Source organism: Gopherus flavomarginatus, chromosome 3, assembly GCF_025201925.1.
Source record: "Gopherus flavomarginatus isolate rGopFla2 chromosome 3, rGopFla2.mat.asm, whole genome shotgun sequence".
Classification (NCBI taxonomy): Eukaryota; Metazoa; Chordata; order Testudines; family Testudinidae; genus Gopherus; species Gopherus flavomarginatus.
In genome coordinates, this window is record NC_066619.1 from 164,359,522 (window position 1) to 164,386,832 (window position 27,311).

Genomic DNA, 27,311 nt, shown 5'->3' on the forward strand with positions numbered 1-27,311 from the left:
CTTAGTGGTCAAAAAAAGCCTTGTATAAAGGGAACATCATAACAGCGTTAATATAGGAGACAAATAATACAGATGAAAACAATAACAACTTCGCTTGTGTATCTGAAACATCACGTTGCCTGCCATATACTTCCAACCTGGAATCTCAACAGCTTGTATTAAGTAAAAGTAGATTTGTTAGTAATTTGAAATACTCATTTGTTATATTGACATAAAACTCAAGTTGCATTGCTATTTAATTTGTCAGATTTGGATGCAAAATATCTATATTTACAGCAAAATTATCTTCTGTGGCTATTCTGTACACGAAATGATGGTAGGATATTTAATAGTGATCTGCACTGCATAAGAGATTGGAGAATAAATGTTATAATGAAATAATACTTAGCACCTATGCAGCATAGCAGTTTTCAGTTTCATAGCACTTTGCAAAATGACAACTCTCTAACTTTCACAGTACCCATGTAAGGTAAGTTGATACCTCACAGTTTACTGGTGAAGAAACCAAACCATGGTGAGGTTGATATTCATAACTGCTGACCTACCCCAAGTCAATGCAAGTTGCACATGCTTTGCAGTTCTGAAAATGAGGCCCTAAGTGATCTCACTGCAGCCTCAGAGAGAGGCAGTGTCAGAACTGGAATAAGAACTCTTGAGGTTCTGACTCTCAGGCCTGTGGTCAGATCACTTAACCATGTCTCTCTTGTCACCTGCCTTTTGAAATAAACCTGGTGTTCCAAGGAATTTATTTTTCTATTTTCCAGAAATTAGGCTTCAGTCCTGTAAAGGGATCCACCACAGGTGGACCCCTGCATGGATCCTTTTAGTTACTTAAAACTGGATATGTAAGTGTCCCATGCATCTTCCTTTCCTTCTGTTCTCAGCATGAGAAATAAATGAAAAAACCCTTCTACTAAGAAATTACCTTCCCTGGGTTTACTTCCCAACCTGGGAGACCTCTTACATATGGTCTGTCTAAATCATGCTTGATTATATCCGGTAGTATATTCTACATGCATGCATGGCACAAGTGGATTTAAGAGGCACTGTGGCTTTATAATACCTCCCTGGTATTTTTAGGGTTATTGGGTTTAAACTCATAGTGACAGACAAGAAATATTGTGTACCTACACTAATTTTTCATCATAATGGAGGAATCAACTCTGCTGCTCAATTGCAAAGCAACGTGAAGAGTTGCAAAAACTTTAATTTGAAAGGTGATGACAAATAGCTGTAATAACTTATGCAAAATTTTCCATTTGCTTCACACAGTGGAAGTAGTGGGCAAGGCTTTCAGTTAACTGTGGAAAGACAGTGTACGGTATCCAGAAGGCAGACAGCCACAATTGACTTTAAGTTACTGCAAGACATTTTTCATTGTTCTCGTCCTACTTTATAAAACCTTCAGCATTAAATCTTTTAAATCTTGCCTGCTTGTAGCTGTGCTTTATTAGTTACAGCAATGAACTTATTCAGGGATAATTTAGCTTAGCAAATTGAATGGATAGCTTCATTCCTGCCTTAAATGTCCATATCCTGCCACAAAGCATGGCCATTTTCTGAAACCTCCTCTTGAAAGAGGATGCTGGATGCTTCAATTCTCTGACACTCTGCTGGACTACTCTTTAAAAGGACATTATGGGGGAGTGGGGTGCATTTAACATATACTATATCTTTTTTTATTAGTAAGTAAATAAAGGTGGTAGAGAAATTGGAGAGGAAGAAAATAAATCCCTTTGATTAGTCCATTTTGTGCCTGGTGACTACAGGTGGCAAATTCACCAGTTTCCGGCTCTTTTCAAGACACTACTGCAGATCTCCCATTCATTATTTCTGTGTACTGGGCTTTGTTTGTGTAGCATAGTGGATGTTGCCCTTGCCAGTAGGCAGGATTAGTTGAGGCTAGGAGCCAATTCAGGTTATTGTAAAAACTATAGTGTTGATTCCGGTGCAGCCGGAAATCAATAAAGAAGAGTGCTTTTTAACAGACTAAAATGAAGAACAGTTACCTGCGGTAGCTAAATTACATTCTGTATCGGATCATTCTCTACACTGGGAGCTGGTGGGCACAAAACTGAGGTGGTGTAGAAATTAAGCAGTTGACATGGTGACAGATGGGATATACCAAAGAACCAATTTAACCTGTGTGGGTATATTAGATGGGAGGTTATATAAATTGTCAGAGCTATGAAAGCTCTTCAAAGTCATATGAATTTAGAAGCAAGTTGGGAGGGCTTCATTTTTTTTTTTTTTTTTTTTGGAGAAGGGTTCATCATGTTGACTCTTTTGTTTTTTACTCTTGGCTTCCTTACATTGCCTTGTTGTCTTGAACTTTTGGGCCAAGGGTGGTTAAAGTGTAGTTGTGACACGAACAGTGGCATGTGAAGTAAGCTATGCTTCAGCATTTGTATTACGTTAATAGACTCATCCTGTCGTCTTTGCACGCCCACAACTCCCACTGAAGTAAATGGGAGTTATGGGTCTTTAAGGAACATGGAATCAGTCTTCAGGCCCCTGCCACATTAATATTTATCTCTGGAATGACTTCTCCTCAGCACCTCCACAACACAAATATCCATACAGTCCTTAGGCCGAGACTTCTTGTTTTGGTTTCATTCTTAGGAAGCACTGTTTTATTTTTACTTTTTTTTGGATGTCTGTGTGTACTGAGGAGGGGGATTTTTTTCTGTTCTATCATAATTATGTATTTGGGAAAGTTGCTCTACTTGTAAGAATAATATTTTACTAATTTTAAGGCACCCAGAAGCCTTTGGGCATAAGTGCCTTAAAATTGATTTTTTCATTAGCTCTCTGCTATTATTTTATATAATTACGTTACCACAAACCAGTCAACAGTAATATCCATTTTCAAATGCCCTCCAGCACAATTGTTTTTCCGTTAACCATTGTCACATTTCACTCATTGGATTTGAAAATGGAAAATGATGAATGGCTCCAGTGTTTTTTATGGCATGTTCCATTTTTAAGTTCTCTGCAGGGATATTCAAATCTCATTTATTTAAGGTTTTTTATTACATGAGAAATTTACCCTTTTAAGAACCTGTTTGCCCCCTAAGATGCCTGTAAAATACCTCCCACTCTTACACACGAGCTCTCTAAACAATCCCCAGGACTACGCACATTCAAATAATCATTTCAATGAGAATTCTTTATGGCAAGCTTAAGTACCAGTTCAGTCTTTACCATTTCAGTCTGAACTGATTTAGTGCCTGTGTGGATAGCTCTAAAACAGCTGAGATTGGAAACAGTTCATATTGTCCACACACGACCATCTTGCAGAACTGGTCAAAAAAATTAATCTGGAAATCCCTATGAAATACGTCATTTCATTGAAATAAAAATTTTCAGTAGGAAAAAGTCAATTTTGATGACATTTTTTATTTTCTGACCAGAAAATTTAAAACAACTTATTTGTTTGTTTCAAATTGACATTTCAGAAGGAAATGAAAATGTACATTTCCTTTTGGCTGAAAATGTCATTTTGTGTCTGTCTTTGGAAACTAAAAAATGTATACAGCATACAATTTATGAGACGTATACATTTTATTCTATATATTAAAAAAGGGTCTAATGTTGTGAGACATTATAGGCTACACTATTTCCCATGGTAAAGTCCCCTTGGCTGATCTAGAGGGCAAAGTATCCACAAATGGGGGAGATGTAGTCAGTTGGGAATTCCCGTGGCATGGAGGAGATTGTAGATGGTGCAGGGAGTATGACTTAAAGAAGAGGAACATGGATGGACTTCTGTAGCTCTTCAGCAAACACCAGTTAGCATACTGGCTTCCTGGAGCTTAGCAAGCTAGCAAAGTTTAGGGCAGCTTTGAGGCTTCTCTAAGCTATGCAGCAGACCAGGATGGTGTGGAGTCTGCCCCAGGATTGGGACCCTGCCTCTCAGCAGCATCTAGTGTATATTGGGTGCAGCTGAGACTCAAGCCCCAAATGCTGAGGGTTTAGCATGAAATACTGCAGAACATGTCTCTGGAAGTTGATCCATTGGCAAGTAAAAACCTGCAACATTTCAGCAACTTAAAACGGGGACATGATTCCTCCCCCCCACCCCCCGCATATTCTTACAATCCATTCTGGATTTTTCACACACCTCTTATTGCGAGTGGCTGGTACAAAAAATTCTGAGTAATGGCAAACCTGACTAATTGTTTTTGTTTGTTGTGTCAGCCTCAATCACATGTCAACGAAAACATACAATAACATTTTGAAACTATTTGCCTTGAGATTTTTTTATAGTGGCTGCTTAAATGATGTTTAAATATTGTTAATGTTAGGGTGGTGTGGCCAATAGGTATTTTCTCTTTGTATCCACCCAATTTTCCTGTTAGGCCAATACCATGTGCTTTTGAAAATCCCTCTTCAAATGTCTAAGACAGTTTCTGGTGCATAATGCCTCCAAAAGAATCTGAACCTGTGCATCAGTATAATCTGTCCACACCTATGACAAGCCCTTCATATAGTAGTATATAAACCACATTCGCTGTATTTATTTTACCCTTCATTTGGGATTAATAAAAAAATAATAGAAAACTATGTGAACTGATTCAGTTTCTCATGGAAAAAATATACAAATCTCATTATGGATTCATTGAAATATGTCAAAATACTGTTTAGGAAACTGAGAGTATAAGGCTTGGGAGTAGATTTCATTCCACTGGCTCCAAGTTGCAATGCTTGAGCACATAAAAGAAAATGGCAGTATAAATGTCAAAAGGTAATCACTATGTCCTGGCAGCATTCAGTGGCAGCAAAGTTGTAGTGTGATATTGGTCTTTTAGCACAAGTGAATGACAGAACTAGGTTGCTGAACAGTACCCAAGAAAGTGAGACAGAGGTGTAAAACAGAGGGAAAATTATGTTCCAAAATAACTTTTAAAATAGGGTGCAATTGATGCTATTATAACCTGTTTCTCAAATAATAACTGGAGTTTGGTAATGGTAACCTTACTACTTATTGAAAGAAGAGCAAAATATAAAATGCACTGAAAATACCTTATAAAGAACTCCCTGGAAACATCACAATGTCTGTGTGTCTCCCTCTCATGCATACACATTTTTGGTCATTAAAAGAAATAGATTTTCAGTGTTTTTGACTTCTTCCATGGAGAATTTGGTTTCCAAATTCACTTAAATGTGGCATTGGAATATTTTTTTTTCAGGCAAGTTGGAGTTAGACATTTGATATTAAAATATACAGACATGAAGCTTTGTTATGAATACATACGAGCCTAAATTTCAAGTTCTGAAATCTTATCAGGAACGTAGTCAATAGTTGCTGCTGCTGGCCTTCAGTGTAAGAGAGACATAGGTCTAGTCTACACTACGGGGGGGGGGAATCGATCTAAGATATGCAAATAGCATAGCCGAAGTCAACATATCTTAGATGGACTTAGAATCACTTACTTCGTGTCCTCGTAGCACGAGATCAATGGCCGCCACGCCCCCGTTGATTCTGCCTCTCACCGTGGTGGAGTTCCAAAGTCAACAGCAGAGCGATTGGGGGTTGATTATCCACGTCTACACTAGACGTGAAAAATTGATCCCCAATAGATCGATCACTGCCCGCCAACCCTTAGTTATGGTAACTATAAATTATCTCACTCATTTAAAGTTAAGCATGTTCTAAGTTGAACTGAGACAAAGTTATTCAGAACTGGTTTTCTAGGTATTAATTACTATTATGATTAAGATGGGCTCAAAAAACCTGTTATGAGTCATGGGAACTCTCTGTGTAGCTTTTGTTTCATTAAAGAATATGTCTTTTCAAGTTAACCAGATTTTTTAATGCAAATTCTACATATTTAAATCCATTTTTCAAAGTTTTTTTAAAAATATAAACAAGTAATATTTCCATTTTATGCTGACAGTGCCCTGAGCTCTCCTAGTGCTTGAGATATCTCTTATTTTAATCAACCAACACTGAATGTCTAGCCTGTGCAGTCACCACCAAGAGTGTTTTGCATGCTATGTGTCATTTTGCTCTTAATATGTGCTTTTGCTAATGCCTTTTTTCCCATTTCTGTTTCCCCACCCCCGTAGGCTACATATCTAAACAAAGTTGTGAGCCAAAACCTCAACACAAGGGACAGAAAGTCAGCACATACTCCCACCGAGGACCCTTTTAGATATTCATTGGGCAACCAAGCAACTGCCTATGAAAGCAAAAGCTGTCAGCTGTCAAGTCTGTGTCTGAGTAACCTCCTGAAAGATAAAGAAATAGCGGAAGTCATCAAGCACACGAGAGACACATATGAGACCCTCACTTCAGACGTCACCCAGAATGTTTTGTCCAGCACTACACAAAGTACAACCAAGCCAACACCCAAGACAGAGAGCTTCCCAGGGTTGGCTGGGGCACCAAAGGATCAGACTACTGTACCCCGGCAGCATTCCACTTTCACGGGGAGATTTGGACAGCCTCCGAGGGGACCCATCTCCTTGCACATGTACAGCAGGAAAAATGTTTTCCTCCACCACAACTTACACACGGCAGAGCTGCAGACTTTAGGCCAAAAAGATGGCTAACTGAGTCCTCATATTCTTGTTGTAGAAGGAAATAAAGTCAGTTAAGGGGGAACGTTGCTCATCTAGAGCTCAGTCTTAAGTTCTCATCTGCTGCTACCTTTAATTTTTTTAACTTTTAACATTGTACATGGGCTCCATATTTTCCCTGTTTAGGGAGGGTGGGGATGGGGGTGGACTAGCATGTTAACTTAAGTAACTAGATTGAATTGTCTTGCCGAAGTCACCATATGTATAATAAATGGGACCATCTTGCTGGGATCTCTAGTCCAAAATAGGCCCAATATTTTTCTCATCTTTTTGCCTCTGTGAACCATTGATAACATTGAAGTTTTCCAGCAGGTGATTTCAAATAGCAATGTATTTATTTAATAATGTTACTGTGAAAGTAGATGTGAGGAATGAGTAGGTAAGTAACTAGGAAACACTCCTGAATTGTATAGAGACAAGGGAGATAATGAGACTGAAGTCTTTGAGGCACTCTTTTTGTATCATATTTTTTGTTTCTTTGAACAATGAAATTTGCTCACATATAAACTAGAGATTCGCTGGCTTCTATTGTATGAATTTTGAGAATGCCTCATCAATCACACCAGTAGAGGAAGAGACTACTTTTAATTTTCTTCTAAATTTTCAGTTTACACAGGATCACCAAGGATTTCAGAGTAATTGGAATTCAAATTGAGAGTGACAGTTTGATCCTCCAAAAACTGTTTTTTTTACTATTTTTGTTGTATTATGATGTCACATTTTAGTGATATTTGGTGTACTTTCACAGATGATACATCACTCATGCACTGAACAGCACAGACTATCGTGCTGTGTCATCATCTAATGTCATGCCACATTCCAGTGTATCAAACTGAAAATGGATGAAAGACTAAAGGAATTCCATTGCCTTATCCAGTCCTTATCGGCTGATGTCCAAATTACTCTAATGTAAATCAGCATGTCTCCAAGGCTACATTTGTGGTTAATGACCTGGAGTAGTTGATGACCTGGACTAACTCTGCATGTTTGGCAGTCTATTTGTCATATTACACATCTGTTGAAATCCATGCATTCCTAGCTGACCTACAGCATTCTAGTCTCAGAGGAATTTGAAGTAATCTGATCACACTGAAGAACCTGCAAACATGCCAATGACATAAAATCCTGGTTGCCCCTTCTAGCAGACTTGAAACTGAGTGGCTAAGACAAGATATGCTAAACGTGGCCTATACAAAACTTGATTCTTAGCCTAACATCTCTGACGGCAGGTAATCTGTTTGAATAACAAGAATCTCAAGCATTTCAGGGCATAAGAAGTGGACCAATAAATCTAAGTAAGGTCACCTCTCTTTTTATTTAAGTATGGAGGAGAAAGAGGAAGGGGTTCAGCAGATCCTTACTCAACAAAAGATTCAAGTAGCTAACATACCCTAACAACCAGTAGAAAATGAAACGCCTAAAGGTCAGCAGTCAAGTAATGCACACAATACCATGTACTAGGATAACAATTACCTACAAGTAAGCATAACATCTGCCTAGCCACGCAATCCAGCTATCAAAGACTGCTTGGGGGAGGAAACACTTGGGTTACAGGCCTTGGAAAATGTGCTACCAGAACCATTTTAGTAGCCTTGAATCACCAGGCTTCTGTTTATTGAGGCTTCCAATTAGGGCTAGTTTTGAGACATCATCTGCTGTTGAAGACACCGTTTGTCTGAATATGCTATAGTGATAACTTTGGATTTGCAGAGCTAGGCACCTGTGAATCAAGGTGAATATATAGAAACAAAGTGAGTATGTTTGTCTTTGTATGTTGTTACTGCCAAAATGGAACAATGCAAAACTGCAGAAACAGCTTTGTTGAATGAAGTAGGGCTGTTCAAGAGTCCTAATGTTGCTTTGATACACGTAAAGACTACAGACTTAAAAAACAAAATAGCAGTACCATTGTTTCACTATTTAGATCCATTTTTTCATCTGAGCAACTTCTTAAGGTTCTCGTAGATTGAAAAAGACAACAATGATTATTAATTACAGATTTCAGCCTGGTCTTTCTCAAGAGTTCATGTATGCAATTATATTTCAAATCTGTAAATAAATTAAAATATTGTAATCAAGGGCATTTTTTTTTCCAGGACACAAATGTACTATACTACATAAAAACCTCTTCAATTTTAACTGATGTACTGTATTTATAGTTGATTTTTTCCTGGAAAAATGGACGTTTGGATTACACTTTATTTTAAAAAAAACTATCTACACATTTCAAAAAACATTTTAGATGCTACTATTTTCTTGGAAAATCTTTTTTAAAGCTGAAACTTTCAAAAAACTGGAGAAAACAGGTCAATTAAAGTGAGGGATATTTTAAAAAATATCTTGAATCTGTTTTGTATCAATATTTTCAGCATTATTATAATATTATTTGTAATTCTAAGTGTAAAGCTGGCCCTGAGACGGGAGTAAGCCACATGTTAATGTACAATACAGCAGTATCTGTAAAACAGGGCTCCTTTGTGTGATCCTCTTGTATGTATAGTAACTCATAAAGCAACAGCATGTGGACATTCTTTCAGTGAATTGATTCCTTTGTACTAAAATCTCTAGTTTTCTAAGACAGTTTCATGTATAAAAATGATTTATACATATCTTCAAGGCTGTACATAACCAAAAACATGACACCAGGGGGAAAAAGGACTTACTATTTTTGCCACAGATTTTTCTTTTCTTTTCTCTGTGTCTGTAAAACATAAAGCTTAACTCTGGTAAAATTTCTATTGCTAATTGTTTCTTGTGAGTTTCAGATCTGTTGGTGTCTTAAAGGACATTTTAAGGAGAAGGAAATCCCTTAGGAAAAGCTGTTTCCATTTGAATCAGATGTCCCATTTTTTCTTCAAAATCATAATTTGGAATGGGAAGCATTATTTCCATGCCCTAAATATAATTTAATGGAGCCATATCTGAAAGGCTGTATCATCTTTATAATTAGTGTTACCTAAGTAGGTTGTATTCTTCCACATAACTGTTTCAATACGTTATGGTATACTATCTAATTGGGACATTTGGGCCCAAATTTTGTTCTTTGTAGATCAGGAATGAAATTCACCCCTTGTTCAGAAGGCCAGCAAAGGGTCTAGGTACCATTTAATCCTTGACAGTGATTCATAGACTTTGCGTGGGCCCTCTGCCCATAGTGACTTTGCAACTAGGCTATGCATTAAAGAGATCTCTGTGGGGGCTCTGGAGGCCACTTATAGCTCTGAAGCTGTTTCACAGGCATGATTAAAGCAATAGGGCAACTGTCCTCTCACATGTAGACCATCCCTTTCCCCCACCCTGGGGAGAGATCTGTATAGTTGCATATCCACCAACTGCAGTCCACTTTCACCCTGCCCTCACCAAAATCCTGCACACTGGTATTATGCTCACTAGCACAGCAGTGCATTTGGACTCTGTGTGCTCCTTCCAGGAATCCAGGACACACCATTCCTGAAGCAGAACTGCTGCTGCATCTAGGGCCATATACCCCTGGGTAGGGAGACAGGATTTTCCCCCTGAGTTTCATTTACATTCTTTGCTTGTCGTTCTGACATTTATCCACCCTTCGGCTCATGCACTTTCAGGGTCTGGCTTCTTCTTTACTGGAAGTCTTACAGGAGAATATTCCGTGGCAGTGTCAAGGTTTGGTTCCAGACTGAAGATGTTCAGATGAGTTCAGGTAAGCATCTGAACATTTGGATGCTTAGCTGAAACTTTTCTGCCCCTCTCACAATTACATTATAATTGTAATCATGTCAGCTTTTGTATTTTAAATAAGATGCCTACACAATAAACAGCTCTGCTATTTTCCACCAATTTGAAAATATTGATGTCTGGCTGCTGTATCTTCACCACTATATGTGGTGTAATCTGTGACCTTTCTGTTAAGGTCAACACGCTCTCTCATAGGATTTACCTCTTGTGCTATACCCTCAGCTGGTGTAGAATTGTTGATTTCAATAGAGCTATGCTGATGTACTGCACCTCAAGATCTGGCCTATGGTTTTTAATCTAAACCATGCAATGTACATGAATGGGCTAGCTAACTACCGTAATCCTTTCCAGGATAGATCTGATAAGGATCACATACGGCATTTAAAGCTCTGCTAGATTTATGCAAGTCCCCAGCCATCATCAAACTTGCCAATGCCTTCTCAGCTTTAAATGGAAAATGTAAGATATGTGAAAATGGCATTTAGTTCATAAACAAAAGCTTCTGATTTTACCATAGAGCAGCACAATGTCCTTTGCCAAAACTCTGAGTATACTTTTAACATAAGTAAGTTAAGTGCAGTGTGAATCAGTGCACTGAAGTGGAACTCTTATTGGTGTTTACAGGGCTGTTGTGGGGTTAGTGAAATTATCTGAGTTCTTGTGTCTTTCAAATATGGATACCACAGGTGTCTGTATTTTCATCTCCTCCTGCCCAACCACTGTTTTGGTTTGATTTACTCAGTCTTTCACTGAATGGTGTGTGGATGATGACTAGCTCATCCCAAAGAAAATAGATATGTGGCTTATAGGATGGGGAAAGCAATAGGAAGGAATGGCAGAGATTACCTGATATGCAGGCTCACAACCTCAAGCTCCTGACTGATCCCACCTGCTTCTAGGAAGACAGGTAGCATCAGTTCCCAATAGAGATTTTTATAATCTGTGATCAGAAAGAAGTTGGCAGCCTTTTCCTTCAGGTGAGGCCTGCACTTCAGCCAGACCTTTATCATCTCTAAATGAGATGTACTGTAATGTGCCCTACATGAGGCAATACTTAAGACTATTCAGAAAGTTCAGCCCCTGCAGAATGCATCTACCTGGTTATTAAGATTATTTCCTGTTGGGAGGATAATAAACTGACTAGCACCTAATTTTGAGATGAAATATGGTGTTGGTTTTAACCTATAAAGCCCACCTCAGCGATTGCCTGCCCCTTTGTGTGAATCCATCAATCAAGATTCTCTCATTTAGTAACCCCCTGAATTAAATTAGAAAGGCCTGGCAGAAGGGTGTCTTCTGTTAGGGGTTTTACCTCAGGGATTTGTTTTTTGCCTAGGCTAACTGCTTGGATTTAATACTGTTCAGCTGCAAGTTCTGTTGACTCGGGAATGATGGTGAGAGTGTCCTTTTGTTAGTATTGTACAGTAAAACCTCAGCGTTATGAACACCTCAGGAATGGAGGTTGGTCGTAACTCTGAACAAAATGTTGTGGTTGTTCTTTCAAACATTTACAACTGAACATTGACGAAATACACATTTGAAACTTTACTGTGAAGAAGAAAAATGCTGCTTGTCCTTAATTTTTTTAATACTGTAGTTTACATAGAACACAGTACTGTAATGTATGTGTTTTTTTTGTTTTTTGGGGGTGGGGGTGGGGGGAACGTGTCTCTGCTGCTGCCTAACTGCATACTTCCAGTTCCAAATGAGGTGTGTGATTGACGGGTCAGTTTGTAACTCTGAAGTTCTACTGTACTACTTTGTAAATTCTTTTGGGTTAATTATTTTTATGTGTTTTAGAATGTGATTAAAGGATCCATCAGCAGAGCGATTTTTTTTAAAAATCTAAATATGACATTTTTCCTCACAACTTCAGTTTAAGACAGAGGTTCTTTAATACCAGTATTGCAATTTGCACACTTCAATGCACTGAAACAGTTTGGAAGTTGCTACTTTTTACTACTTCAGAGAGTTTCAATGCAATCATGTTCACTATGTCCCAGCTCCTATATCTCCACCACATAGCTCAAGCCAGGGGGCAAGCTCTGCCTTGAAATACTCCTCAGGTGAATGTAGAGCAGCAGTGAAGCCACTCCAAGGTCACTACTCCAGCCTCAGACACAGAGAAGCCACTGATGCTTCTTGCACCAACTTATCCAAGAATGTAAGAATAGCTGGTGGATCTGAAAAGCGTTATTTCTGTTGGGCCTTCTCTTGCATTTAAATCCATATTGGGTGATAACACAGAGAGCATTCATGGAATTGGGCTTCCTGGTGCAGAAAGGATATCTATAAGTTTTCATGCCATAGTTTCTTGGCCAGTCCAAATCCTACCCTCCTGCGAACATAGTCACTATATTGGTTATGCAAGCAGTGCCCTGCAGATCCACAAACGAGTGAGCAAGACTTACCGTTATAAGTAGGTTCCACTACGTTTGTGATATTCAGCTAAAATGTTCAGTGATGACTTAACATACATGAATATTCTCCCCTAGCGATACTGTTTCTTAGGAGTCTACAGAGCCCCTAAATAGAAGTTGCAATTTACAGTTATCGCACACTTCATTAACTGCCCAAGAAGGCTGTCTTAATAATTAAGAACAAGTCATAGAATATTGTTAAGCATTTTTAAGTCCTATTTAACACCCTCTCCCTTTCCCCCGCAAACACATACTCATGCACAAATGCACACAGAAATAAAGCTGCTAGTTTTAAAATAAAGGTTCTAACACTGGTTTCAAAACTCCAATGACTTCAGTGGAATTACTTCTGATTTATACCCATGCAAGAGTGTAATCAGGCCAAAACACTTCAAGAAACTGATGTACTGCCTGGATTTGCACCTACCATTTTCGTGTTGAAAAAGTTCACAAGTCTAGTTATAGCGTAATCTTCAGCTTTATTACAAAATATAACATTGGTTCCATTTTGTCAACAGCATAAGCAAAATTTTGATTTCCTTTATTTTCCATTATGTCAGTGCCTTTTAAATGAGGACTCAATATGAAGTAAGAACAGGTTTTGTTTCTCAGTACCAAAGCCTCAATACAGAATCCAGTGCTTAACGATGTGAGTTGTCCCACTAATAAAAATCTCAGCCATGATCATTTAAAAAACAAAAAGTCAGCATGTGTAAAGCATCTGTAAAAATAGCAGCCAGGTGGAGACAGTACAAATGACTCTCCTTTGACCAACTAAACTGTCAGGTTTTGTTTGCCAACCCATCATTTTTTTTCCCATTCGCTGCTTTTTCTTTTCATGGTTAAGAGTGCAAAAAATTGTATTTTAATACCATCTCTGCACCTTGCCACGTAGAGCTTTTTCCTCTTTCATATTATATGATGAAAATAAGGAAGAAATCAAAATGCTTAACCTTTGATGTAGCAGTGTTTAAACAAAAGGATTGTCAGACCATGATGATCCACATAAATGGACAACAGATGTTTTGTAACTCAGAAAAAAATGCTGGAAGGAAAAAGAGTGACAGATTGATAGTTCTTTTTCTGTTCTGAGAATGGTGGTGCATAACTGTTCTCAGTGAAACAAACTGAAGTAATATTTATAAAATAAACCTCTTGGAGAACAAATAAGAGATGGATGGATGATAATATGACCCAGAAATCATGGGAAATGGCACACTTCAATATTTTTGTCAAATACCTCCAAACATGAATTTGTGTACAACTGTAGATTAGATTTAGTCAGCTTAAGTACTGCAATTGAGATAATGGTGATTAATAATAGAAACATAATTGGCTGTTTCCTTTTGGCCATGCCACAAATGAAAATCAGAACAGATTTAGATTAAAGGCCTGAATATCTTCAAATTTGCACCGTGGTAGTCATTTCCACCTGTATGAAATGAGCATAAAATGCTACCACTTGGTGATACCTTTTGTATGTAAGTGATGATGCAAAGCCCTGGAGAATCAGGCCCTAACTTTATAGGTCTATTTTTTTTAAACACCCAGGCATAGTTGTGTGGCTTTTATTTTTCAATTAAAGACTAAGATTCTTGTAGAAAAATCTTAAGGTGGGATTTTCCAAAGCTCCCATCACTGACCTACCTTTGCTCCCATTGAAGTCAATGGTGAAAGCCCAAATGATTGCAGTGGGAACAGAGTTAAGTCAATGCTGAGCACTTCTGAAAATCTCATTCTTCAATAGTACTTTGAATAGAAAATGACTATTAGCAAGTTCAGGCAATTTTTTAAAATGTGGTACATTTTACTTTCTGTATTAAAAAATCAGGATGGTTATATCTGATCATTTTCCCTTGCACTTTTGTTTTTACTGTAAGTTGCTGTTTAGGATACTATCTGCCATAATCTTTTGATTGATATAAAAATTAGAGTAATATATTTTATTGAGCTTATATTGTATGGTGCTATACATTTATTTTGTTTCAGTAAAGATCTAGAAAACATGACCTCTGAGAGAAGATTGAAAAAATTTGTTTGTTTAGTCTGGAGAAGAAAAGACTGTGAGGGGACATAATAGTTTTCAAGTACATAAAAGGTTGTTACAAGGAGAAGGGAGAAAAATTGTTCTCCTTAATCTCGGAGGATAGGACAAGAAACAATGGGCTTAAATTGCAGCAAGGGTGGTTTAGGTTTGACATTAGTTGGACATCCTTACTGTCAGAGTAGTTAAACACTTCAATAAATTGCCTAGGGATGTTGTGGAGTGTCTGTCATTGGAAATGTTTAAGAGCAGGCTAGACAAACACCTGTCAGGGATCATCTAGATAATACTTAGTCACGTCATGAGTGCAGGAGACTGGACTAGATGACTTCTCGAGCTCCCTTCTAGTCCTATGATTCTAATATCTAACCAGGCTTGTACATGTCAGTTTTCACTTGCAAAATGGTCACTATTGATTTCACTGTTTTTTAGTATTATTGACTGCAATGCACACAGCCTTTGACCTCAGTGCTTTAAGACAGTCACAAACTTGAGAAATAGGGAAAAACATTAAAATTCAATATTCATAAGTGCATTTTAGAACCATAATGACAATATTGTGGGTGAAATTCTGGCTCTTGAAGTCAAGGAGAGTTTTGCCATTGACTTAGCAGGGCCAGGATTTCACCCTAGGGCTCTGGATATTCAAAATCAGCTGAGAAATAATGTAGTATCTGAGAACAGATGACTGACCTGAAATTATCCCCTTTTCCTTAAAAAGACAAGTTCTAACAATTTTGAAGAAAAGTTTGGAAACACTATTGAGGAATTTAGCCATACAGCGATCACTCTCATGCAAAATTCCCCATAGAAAGCTTTAAAGTGTGACCCAGAGCTTGTGGGACAAATTTACTGCTGGTCTAAGATTTTTTTCACTCAGTGCAGTTACACGAGAGTGGAATTTGAGCTCTTTTTAATATTTAAAATCATTTAAGTTGTCGCCCTAACCTCTGGATTGCAGTGTCATAGGGCATCCAAGTCTTCTGACTGCTTTTTGTAATATGATTTAAAAACAAGATTTTTGTTGTTGATGATGTTCAATATGACCCGATCGTTTCAGTCTCAATCTCTGCACACTGACCGCAGAATAAGTCTTTTGAATAAAAGCACTATTGTCTATTAAGAATATCAAGCAGCATTCTACTGATTTGTTAATATCCAGCTACTGGAGATATTAAGTTTTAGGTGTTATTTTGGAAAGTTCTGTGAGAACTCATAAAACAAGACCCTCCGGATTCTGTTTGAATTACTTTATGGACCATTGGGTTGTCTTTATTATCAGTTGGCATATTCTTTTAAATTATTACATGTCAATCTATTATTTTTACTTTTAAGTTTGATAGGAAAAATTAGAGTGTTATTTTTGAATGTTTAATTTTGATTATAAATCTGATTGTAGAAGTGAACTTTCAGACATTCCCATATTTTAAATTACAAATGGCTTTTAATTTTTCCTTTCTTTCAGAAAAAGAATTGATTAATAAAAATTACGTTACTTGTGTGTTTTTCTTTTTCTCCTTCCAATTTTCTTAAATATATTAGTGTGGGAGCATTCTGACATTTCTGTACATTTTTGTTAGGAGAGCAAGAACCACTTCTATAAAGATACTGGCACAAATTAATTGCATAGTTATAAGGAACAGTGAACTAGATCTGGGTATATGACAAATAGTTTATTTGCCAAAAATAGCAGTTTTGTTCAACCTGAAACTATTTGTGTATCACTTATGATCAGCTCTCAAAAGACGTTTGTATAGGGATTGGCATAGATCATCTTAACTCTAGATTACCAGATCAAATCTGGCACTGATCAGTAAGTGAATAACCTCATTGCTGTAAGATATCAATAACAGTCTATATTCATCTGAATACCCTGAGCTCAGTCATATCAGTATAGTTTTTAGTGGAAAATGTGCACATCTTAAAAATTAATTGTCACCCCTGTTGGCGATCTCAGTCCAGAGGCCAAGGACCCTATAGGTACAGACACTAACTGCCCTCCTTGCTATAGATGTGGTCCTTCCAGGCCATCACTGAGGCTCATTAACAGTGCGGTGATGGAACCTTGCATTGTTGCAGTCCAGGCACTGCTTGTTCTGGTAATAAATAGAGGACTTCCATTTCCTGCCATGTCATTCTGGCCATCTTTCATTGACACTACCCCTTTATAAATTTGGAAGTGTGTTTGTCTTGCATTGGGTAGTTCAGAGTGCTCTATTAATAAAGGAAGTATGGAGAGCTGAAATGACTGGTGCCGATGTCATAGCCGTCAGTCAGTTCCTGCTAAAGTACCACTTCAGTTTATTGCTGTACTTAGAGGAACTTCTGTGGATTGCATTCTTAGTAAAGCAGGGTGGTTGTTCTTCATTAATATTAGCAGCATTTTTGGGGAGCCCTGACTTTAAAAAAGGACCTCAACTTGGCCTCCAGTTCTGCACCCACAAATAACTGCAGTCTTATTTCATAGTACTTAGATGTCCAAGTATTCTATCTGTAAGCACAATCAGCTACTTAGACATTCTAGCACTATAAAATGCATGTACCATTATTTGTGAGGGCCAAATCAGAGGCCACTTCTGAAAATTAAGCCCTTAAAGTGTTACTTTTCCTAATTTGGTTGTCAAGTGACCAGTACACATTTTCAAATTTTATACTGTTGTTGGAATAGATATCTTTACTCCTGAAAACTTCTTTAATTCTAACAGAGTCTTGGCAACCTGCTTTTCAGTTTATTTCCTATTGCTCAAAGCAAGTCCAACAAAAACACCCCACACCTCTAGCACCACAAATGTTAGGATGTGGCAGTTTTGGTAAAATAACATTAAAAACTATTGCAGTCGATATTTCAAACCTCCAGTGGCATATTCAGCACCTCACAGGATTGGGCCATAAACTCTAGTTTTTGCAGCTCCTAAATCTTAACAACACGTCTTTGTTGTCCATGCCATTCTTTGAACTATCATATTTACTGGGCCCCCAAACCTATTGTTTTGATACTCATCTTGTGTTAAGCATGCACTTAATTTACACTGGTATGACACAGAATGCTCTAAGGGTAGCTGGGATTCCGGTGTTTGTCATTTCCTAACAATTGTGAAGTTCCTTTTTTCAAGTCCAGTTTTGGCCGTGCTGCCACCAAATGGGATGCCCATCCTCCTGCCATTATCCTGTTTCCCAATATGATGTTTGAAGTACTTGTGTAACACACAAATCCCTGAGGCTTGGGGCTAGGTAAAGTCTGACAATGAGTGGGATGGAAGGTATGGAATCATATTTAGCATCAATTCTTAAGCACCAGCTTAATTAAATCAGTCCTTGTAAGTATACACTTCATCTGTCTCAAAGACTTTACAATCTAATAAAACAGGCAAGGGTGAGTGAGATGGATACAGCCTAAACATTCACTTTTGTATATGCACTTCTTTATATACGTTATGTGCCCTTTAAAATAAATAAATAAATAAATAAATACACATCAACTATACCTGGCTGCCCCCCTTTAGTTGTTAGTTTTATTGTAGGCATCACAGAAGTGTGTCTTTCAAGGATTTGAAGGAGAAAGAGTGGCGGCTTTATGGATCAATGCAGGGAAGGAGTTTCATGACAGAATAACTCCCACCCCCACAAGGAAATGTTTACCTGATTTCCTGGGGAATTTTACGTGATATTGAAGCAATTCACACACATTGTAAATTAGTCATATTGTCAACTATAAGCAAAGTTAGGCTGGGTCAGTACTATATACACAGTCTAGGAGGGACTGATTGTTATAACTTAAAAACTCATAGCAACAAACTATCGTTCTTTGGCTCAAAAAAACAGAATGAGATTTTGAATAAAGTAAAGGGAGAGGGAAGCCATCTTTAAAAGATATGCACACTCTGCATAATCGTTCTTATTACTATTCTAGGATGCTAGGAAGTTTCCTGCATGACAATACCAGAATGCAGTATGTGAAAGCATGACTAATTGCTGCAGTGCCAAAATGCAAGAGGGTTGTTTTTTATATCCTAATGACGGATGTTCAGCTGGACTGAACAGCCCTTGCAAATTGTTCCATAGGTTAGTTTAGACAGATTTTCCCACTCTGTGGATGCTGGAAATCACTCTCTTAATTTCTCATACATGGCACAGGGATTTTATGAAACAGCATGGCAGGAGTTCATTCCCCACCACAAAACTCTTCAAAAGCTACTGATTACTTGGAGAAAAATCATATCCAAAGTAGTTTCTCAGTCTCTTCAGCTGCCTAACTCTCACTTAAAGCACAAATGAGCCTCTACACAGATATTTGGGAAGACAGTTCTTTGGCATGTGCGTACAGCAGTTGTTGAGCAAATTTCAATTATAAATATTGGCTTGGCTACTGAGGGAGATGCTAGTAAAGTGTTAATGAGAGGAATATCAGAAGCATCAGCAACTGACATAGAAATCAGTCGATATTTTTAATCTCACTGTATGTGCCATACTGCTTTGATACAATTATGTATATAAAGTTCAGAACGCACCCCTCCATTAGCTCTAGATGTCCTGGACATAAGTTAAAATACAATTATGCAAATTTATGTTAATTATAACTAAGCAGCAATTATGTCTTGTGGGACTCCTCAACAAGTAAGCTATGCAATTTAAAGATTGAAACAATCCACCCTTTCCAATGCCTGAATATCTTCATAGTTCTCCCATTGTTTAAAATTCATGAGGGGAACTATATAGCATGCCCTGAAGATAATCTGATACCAGGCCATATTAGATAAATATATGTATTAGATAAATATTCTTAAATGAACTTGATATGGGAGGGACTGAGTTTTATGGGAGTAAATGTTTGAAAAACTGTGTTATGTAGCTACAAGGGCAACTCTTTGTGGAAAAAGAAGTACTCACACAGGTAAATATTTGTTATGTTAATCGGGGAACAAACAGTACCATATGACTAACCAAGCCAACCACAACTGCTTATGCAGCTCATGTTGCGAATGTTAAATGCCAAATACTTATTATTGTTGTTTACAACATGTATTACAATTGCATTTAGAAACCACAAGAGAGATTTTGGCTGTGCTGTTCTTGGCATTGTACAAGCCTATAGGATGAGAGAGTCCTGCCCAAAACTTAATTAACTGTCTGCAATGATAAAAAATAGCATTAACATTTCTCAATGAATGAGTTCAATGAAACAGATCTGCTTAAAGATATCCCTAGAACAGAAAAAAGATATTAAATTCATCATACATTATTCCTTGTGAATTATATGCTCATCTCTATTTAAAACAAACATGTTCAAAACCAGCAAGTTCCTGTGCTAGCATTGCAATTTAAATTATTTGCAAAGGAATTAATCAATTACAATATCCCACAATATTACTGTATCAAACAGGTATCAATTTATCACGATTTGTATCTACAGAATGTGTACCGTAGAACTCTGGACATGTACATCATTCTTCACCGTCTCCTAATAAAAAGGACATCTACTGTTAATGCCAATTTACTGCTACTATACAAGGACTCGGGGCCTCATAATAAGAGACATCATGTGAGCAGCTCCCACTAAAGTCATTTTAAACTTTATCTGTTTTTCTTATGTGCTTTGTCAAATCTTTGCCCTTATTGCATAAGGAACTGGTCCCTTTAAGGAAATTTGGGCTCACTCTCACCTGTGCCTGATTTATCTCCCAGAGCATCAACACAAGACCCAGGTCAGCTGGGATATCTTGCACTTTGTTGGAGGAGAGAGCTGTAGGGAGTCAGTTTCTCCAGCAGCAGAGGCCTGTGTTAGGACTATGGGTCTCTCTGTAGAAAGAGTTGCTCCCTGTGGGGCTGAATCTGTGAGGGAGTTGGCTGAAGAGGCCTGAGGAAGGCTTAAAATGTTTGTATAGGAAGTTGGTCCAGGGAGGAGTGAAGCTGGGTATGGTTCATGAAGAAGATCTGCTCTTTCACAGTATTAGGATATCGTGGCCAGAACCTGGCACTGAGGGAGGGTCTGGGCTCCTTTATGCCTCAGCCATGACACCAGCAGGGGTCAAGCTGACAACCCCCCCAGAAGGGAAAAAAGGCTCTTGACTCAAAGAAACTGGAGAGGCTGGAAGAGAGACTGTGGGCACATGGCTGTGGATAACTCTGAACTAAGGGCTAAAGGGCTGCTCTGAGAGAACTATATTTCTCTAGGCTCATTTGCTTATCCCTGAAAGGAAAAGGACTCTAAGAGAAGTTTGTCTGTAAGGCTAAATCCCAAATCATCTGGCTGCCTGGGCAACCATATAAACAATGAGCTGGAAAAGAGGAAACTAAGGCACAGACCTATGACTGCACAGTGGGTGAGGTAAGGATTGGCTACAGTCCTGCATTTGAGCATTGACTGGGTGAGGATGCGTTCATCATGGCAGAATGAATAATGGCTTTTTTAATCTCTTTTAAAACAAGAAGGGTAGAATAATGACGAAGTTCATTATTTTCATTTCATTTTATCTTTTCCCCCTTCAAAGCATAAAATGCACCGTTCCTCTGTCTATAATTACCCTAGCTGTTTATGTAGTGTGACTAATTTAACATTGTTATTCAGCTTTAACAAATAACAAAGTGATTCATTTTTCATCATTCACAGCTGTAAACAAAACTAGCACATTTCAGACCCTCACAAATACAAATAACAGAGCACATTGAACTTACTCTTGGGAAACAGGTCTCTGCTGTTTAGCCAGTTACTTGACTGGCTGTGTAACGAAGTAAAACTTGTTTTCTTCTTCATGCTTTAACCAGTTAATTAAGATTGTTGCCCTGCCAGTTGTTGTTTACTTTTGCTTTAATGTTAAAAACAAAGAGTTACATTTTTAATAATCTGCAGCCTGGGCCTGATCAATGAGTTAAGGGGTGTCTCTCCTTGAGGGAGCATGGGTTGGTAGATTCAGTACTTGGTTAGGAATTAAAAGATCTGTGTTCTAGTGCTGGTTCTACCATTGACCTATTGTAGGGCCTTGGGAAAGTTATTTTATCTCTGTGCCTAAGGGTTCCCTTCTATCCTCTGTCTTGTCTATTTAAAAATAGTCTTTCTCCTAAATTAATTACTATCATCTAGTCTGCGTTTGTGCAGAGTCTAGCACAATGGGGCACCAATCTCAGTTAGGCCCTTCAGGTGCTACTGTAACACAAATAAAACAATTCCATTGACTTTAAGTAACTTTGAGTCAGGCTCTACATGAGTCGTATAGATGGGTACTATGTACCTTCTATTACTGTATTTTTCTGTTCTATTAAGCCTAGAAAGGAGATACTTTGCTGGGGCTTAACTTTTACTGTCTCTGAGTAAAAATGAAATCAGTTCAAACATGGTGATATGTCACTGTGCAATGTCTCACCTTGCTTAAAAAAAAAAAAAAGAAAAGAAAAGTGGACCTTGCAGAAGAATACTGACATATCTTATTCCATTTTTTCTCCCAAAAGGCTGAGTGTAGGAGTAAAACATTCTGTCATCTTGCATTTCCCATTTGCATTGAGAATACCTTCTTGTCTCACTGGAGCCAACACTAGGGTGTAGTACGTGGCAGCCATGTGGATCAAGGCAGCAGTGGCCATGATAATTCACTTCCAAATCCAATACAGACTAGTGAGAAATAACCCTTTCAATTGTAGCAGATATAATATTTATACTAAAGCATTCCCCTTAGGTCCTATTCTACTTCTCTGTAACACCAAACTCAGTCCTAATCAAATCCACCATCTCATGCAGTGAGACAAGGTTTTGTTTGAAGGGACCTATTCCTATGCGATTCTGGAGTTCAGATGCTATATGAAGAGGGCCAAATAAGCTAGATGGCCTGCTTTCCCTGCAAATGACCACAGCAATCTTTAAAAAACACTTTGCTCTCTGTCTTCAGCCATAGTCCTAGTGATACTAAGTTTGGACTATGCAATGTGTAATACCTAGCAGTAGTACTAACAAAGCCAAGTATCACTTCATACAAATGAAGTACACATGAGTTATCTTTATTCAATTATAACTAAGAGCTGAATTTGGCCCTGGTGTTATGTGCTATTCCTATTGATTTCAGTGGAATTTGTATCTGCCAATTAAAGACCAAATATAGTCCTGATCAGAGCACACTTGTATAACATACCAGTTCCACATTAGCACTCATTAGTGTCTATGCTGCAATTGGCACTGTCAGTTCCAAATACAGTCCTTAAAAAGGAAGATTAAATTGCATGAATCCCTGGAGCCTACAATTATATAAGTGTGTCATTCAGATAGAGGATAGGGAGAGAGAAGTATTCAAGCTCAGCCCCTCATAAGGAGCCTAGACCTTTAAGTTTCTGCCTTCTGCAAGTGAGCTTAAGTCTGTGAAGTTGAAGATACAAGGAGTTGAGAGATCTCATGACCTTTGCAGGATCAGACCATAAGAAATTCGAATAGGGAAGTATCAGATAAGGTGCATATCAACAAATAATATAGTTCCTTTACCAATTTCCATGGTAACATTTGCCACTATATACACAACTAGGAAAAAAATAGATTTACAAAACACAGGGTCTGATTATCACCACTGACTGTGTGGTGTTCAAAGCAATCAAATAACTTGAAACATACAGAATCATAGCAATCCAATCAGAGAATGCTAAAAGCTTTAATTCTCAAATATCCAATACAGTAACTCTCTCTTACAGAGATGAATAATGAAATGATATCTGTATGACAGAGTGAAACCAACTGCAGAAACTGTGGCTTTTTAAGGGTATTCAAACCTGCGTTGGTTGCACTGGGATCCTCTGAAGACCATTGCTTTTGGCTTTACAGGAATTCCTGAGTGAACACTTTAGCCTCTAAGAATGAGCAGCCTGTTCAAATTGTGTCTGCTGCAACAACCTTAAAAACCCTTTAAGGCTCTACCTTGAAGATGCTTCACTTTTAATGACTAGAATTCCTTACAGTTGTGGAAATGTTGAATACTGACTCATGGATACTTGTTAGTTTCTTCTAAGACTGAAAACTTATGTTGTATGAACACTCTCACACCAGCCATCTTCCAAGTAGTGAATACCTCTCACTCCTTGAATTTACCTTGCTTGATTCAAAAAATATTTTTTTAAATCCCCCACGCCTCCCCAAAGCTTTCTCCCCACCCCTTTCCTTTCTCCCAATGACTAGGTGGTAATGGACCACTTCACTTTGAATGGTCCCTTGCGAAACAACCTGTTCCATGCTGTATTTGGCTACAGTGCTCTGAGTAAGTTTTCCAGACCCGAAGAAGAGCTCTGTGAGCAAAGCTGATCCAGTAAGAGATATTAGCTCATCCATCTTGCCTCTCCAGCAAAGTCAGACATTTCACATTGCTCTAGCATATGTATGTACACATACACACAATCTTTTGAAGTATCTTTTGCAATCTGGGCTGCTTAAGAAAGGTGAATAATTAAATCCACAATGATAAGCATATACTTTTATACTGGTGTGAGGAAGGTACCATCACAAAATAGCTTAACTATCCTTGGGAAAACTAAATTTCTCCTATCAGAGAACAACTAAATTTTCCTTCAAGGTGTTTTCTTTATTTCCTAGAAGTTCAGGAAGATACAAGCAAGCCAAACATACATAAAAACCTAGAGCATTAAATAGAAAAGGCTCCAAGTTACTTCTGAAAGTGCGGCAGGATTAATGAGCTTGGACCAGAATTTACATGTTGAATCTTCATGGGAAGCCTGGATTCAGTTCCACATATAAACTTTGTGACTGGCTCATATCTCGCCTTTTGAATGAAGGAGGGCCATTTTGTATTGTAAGTCTTGCAGAAATTCACCATTAAATCAAAAGCAGATGAAGTTGTGCTTCAAGTTTTGAATGAAGTCATGTATTGCATTTCAAAAAAACTCAGAGCAAAACTCCTTCATAGAAGAAAGGATCTGAGAGCCTTCCTGGAGCCCAACTTTACTTTAATTACCTGTTGCATGTTACAGAATAAAATTCTATTTTTGAAACAAAATTCATCATAATTAGTTCACAACATATGCTGGTTGGTGCTGAGCGGGTCTGACAGCTACTAATTTCCTGTTACTGAGCTCTGTCACTCAACAGAAAGTTATTCACGAACAATATTAAAAGTGCATTGACAACATTATCTTCCTACATACACAGCAGTCATGACAAGACTGATGCCTGGCCACAAAAGAGAGAGGCTATGGAGAGCACACTACATCAACACTACTCCGGTTCACTATTTAAGTGGTCTACCAAAGCCACTTTGAGCTGAATAGCATCATGCTGAGCTCTTCTATCTGGCTATTAGACCTTGTATCTGGCTGTGCAAGTTCAGCAGAAAGCTGCTCCACCTCCACCTCCACCCCCACCCCCACGGAAACTTTTTCCCATTATTGCTTCATAGATATTATGCAGTAAACAGCATTTAGCTCGAACCATTGGGATATTTTTCTCACTGAGGTCCAATCTAGAGAGTAAAAACCACTAGTGACCCTTCAAATGACCAAAGGCACATTCAACAGTCATTCTTCAGCTCCTGAGCCTATATTCGAAGCACTTCTTGGTGCTGTCAGGGTGGTAGATGTATGGCTTCATGAGCCATGGGAGCAAGGGGTAGGCTGGGTCGCCAAGGATCACTGTTGGCATCTCAACATTCCCAATGGTAATCTTCTGGGCAGGGGAAAAAATGTCCCTGCTTGCAGCTTTCTGAACAGTCCTGTGTACTTAAAGATACATGTCTCATGCATCTTCTCTAACTAGCCCACACTGGTGTCAGTAAAGAGTTCCTGGTGATCCATCAGTGCTTACATATCCACAGAAAACTAGCCCTTTCTGTTGATGTACTCTGTGGCAAGGTGGTCTGGTGTCAAAATAGCAATATGCATAACATCTATCGCCCCACTGCAGTTTGGAGTTAACGTAATTTGTAGCTTAAATGCCACTGGAAAGTGACTTCAGGGAACTGTAGGATGCAGATGCACTTTCTCTCCAAAGTAGACATTAAACTGTACTTTCTCCCAAGTCCTATGCTTTGCAGTCAGGTATGGTGATGTCATTTTACAGGGTAAGTAAAATGCTATTCTAAGGAACAAGCTTCCTCCAACCTGACTGCTGTGGGAGTTCTTGCAGGGCTCTATAATAGCTCTGCTTGTTTAAATTGTCATTTTAACAACAGTATAAAACATGCTTCTTCTGCCCTCCAAACCTTCCCCACCCACTGGCTAAGTGGCAGTGGGTTTTTGTTGTTGTTAATCTCTTTGCCAGCAAGTGAACCTACTCCAGCCATCGTTTCATAGCATCAGAATATCCAGCAATCAAAGTACTGTATAGTATTTGAAATAGCATCTAAATGTACTTTGCTTTGGTCACTCAAAGCATACCTTAATTGCCCAGAAATGTACAGAGACAGGGGATAATGAAGTAATATCTTTTATTGGACCAACTTCTGTTCTGAAGAAGCGCTCTGTGTGGCTCAAAAGCTCTCTCACAAACAGAAGCATGAGCAGCGGGTATAATAGGCCACCCCCAAGGGACACCTGGACCACGGTGGCCCCACTCCTTCCCCAAGCCCCCGCCACCACCTGCTGCTGCTGGCTGACTGCGTACCTGAACTCCACCTTCCCTCCCAGGGGCAACTCCAAGGACCAGCGCAGCAAGCGCGTGCCTGGGGCGGCAAGCCACGGGGGGCAGCGTGCCGGTTGCCACAGGGGCAGAAGGCAGGCGGCCTTTGGCGGCATTTCTGCAGGAGGTCCACTGGTCCTGCGGCTTCAGCAGCAATTCGACAGAAGGTGCCAAAGGCGTGGGACTGTCAGATCACCCGCAGAAACGCCGCTGAATCTGCGTGAGCAGCGGACTGCCTGCAGACATGCCGCCGAAGACCACCTGACTGCCGTGCTTGGAGCGGCAAAAAACATAGAGCTGCCCTTGTTCCCTCCCCCCAAGTCCCGCTGCTCTCCAGATTGCTTCTCCTTGGGGAGGCAGGGGAGTGAGGAGGAATGCTGTGAGCAAATGGTGGGCCTGGGGGTGTGGTGGGGAAGTGAGGCGGCTTGGCCAGGCACTGGGGCCACTGGCTCAGATGAGTGGGCACCGGCTCTGCCCAGCACTTGGGCTGAGGGGGGCAGCTTGACCTGGCACTTGTGCAAGGGGCAGCTCGGCCTGGTGCTCAGGCAGGAGGGAGCGGCTCAGCCTGGCATGGTACTCTGGGTGGGGGGCTGGACACACAACTCAGCCTGGCATTGGGGGGAGGGAGGAGCTCAGACCAGTGTTCAGGCAGGGGCCAGGGGGTAGCGGCTTGTACCAGCGATAGGAGAAGCAGTGCACACCGGCGCTGGGGGGGTGGGTCAGGAGTCAGGGAGTAGTTGCTTGGATTGTTGCTTGGGGGAAGCAGCTCAAACTAGTGCTCAGGTGGGGGTCAACGGGGGGGAGCATCACTCAGCTGGGGCTGGGGAAGGCTGGCCTGGGGGTATCTGAGAGTTCAAACCACAGCTCTTCTGGTCACAGGGGTGGGGAGGCGGGCTCAGGGCTCCTTCTGTTATGGAGGGGTGGGTTTTGGGGCCCTGGCATGTGTGGGGTGGGC

General features: G+C 39.3%; 1 protein-coding gene across 3 annotated transcripts in view; it reads left to right on the plus strand.

The window, feature by feature from the left end:
• CCSER1 (coiled-coil serine rich protein 1) overlaps positions 1–6,753 on the plus strand; it is a 1,165,803-nt gene extending 1,159,050 nt beyond the window's left edge. For 2 of the 3 annotated variants that reach the window (XM_050944018.1, XM_050944019.1), the window contains exon 10: positions 6,073–6,753. In XM_050944018.1, coding sequence (XP_050799975.1) covers positions 6,073–6,558 — 486 coding nt within the window. In that variant the 3' untranslated portion in view covers positions 6,559–6,753. The remainder of the gene's footprint in view (positions 1–6,072) is intronic. The other variant, XM_050944020.1, reaches the window with a different exon arrangement.
• Positions 6,754–27,311: the final 20,558 nt, after the last annotated feature.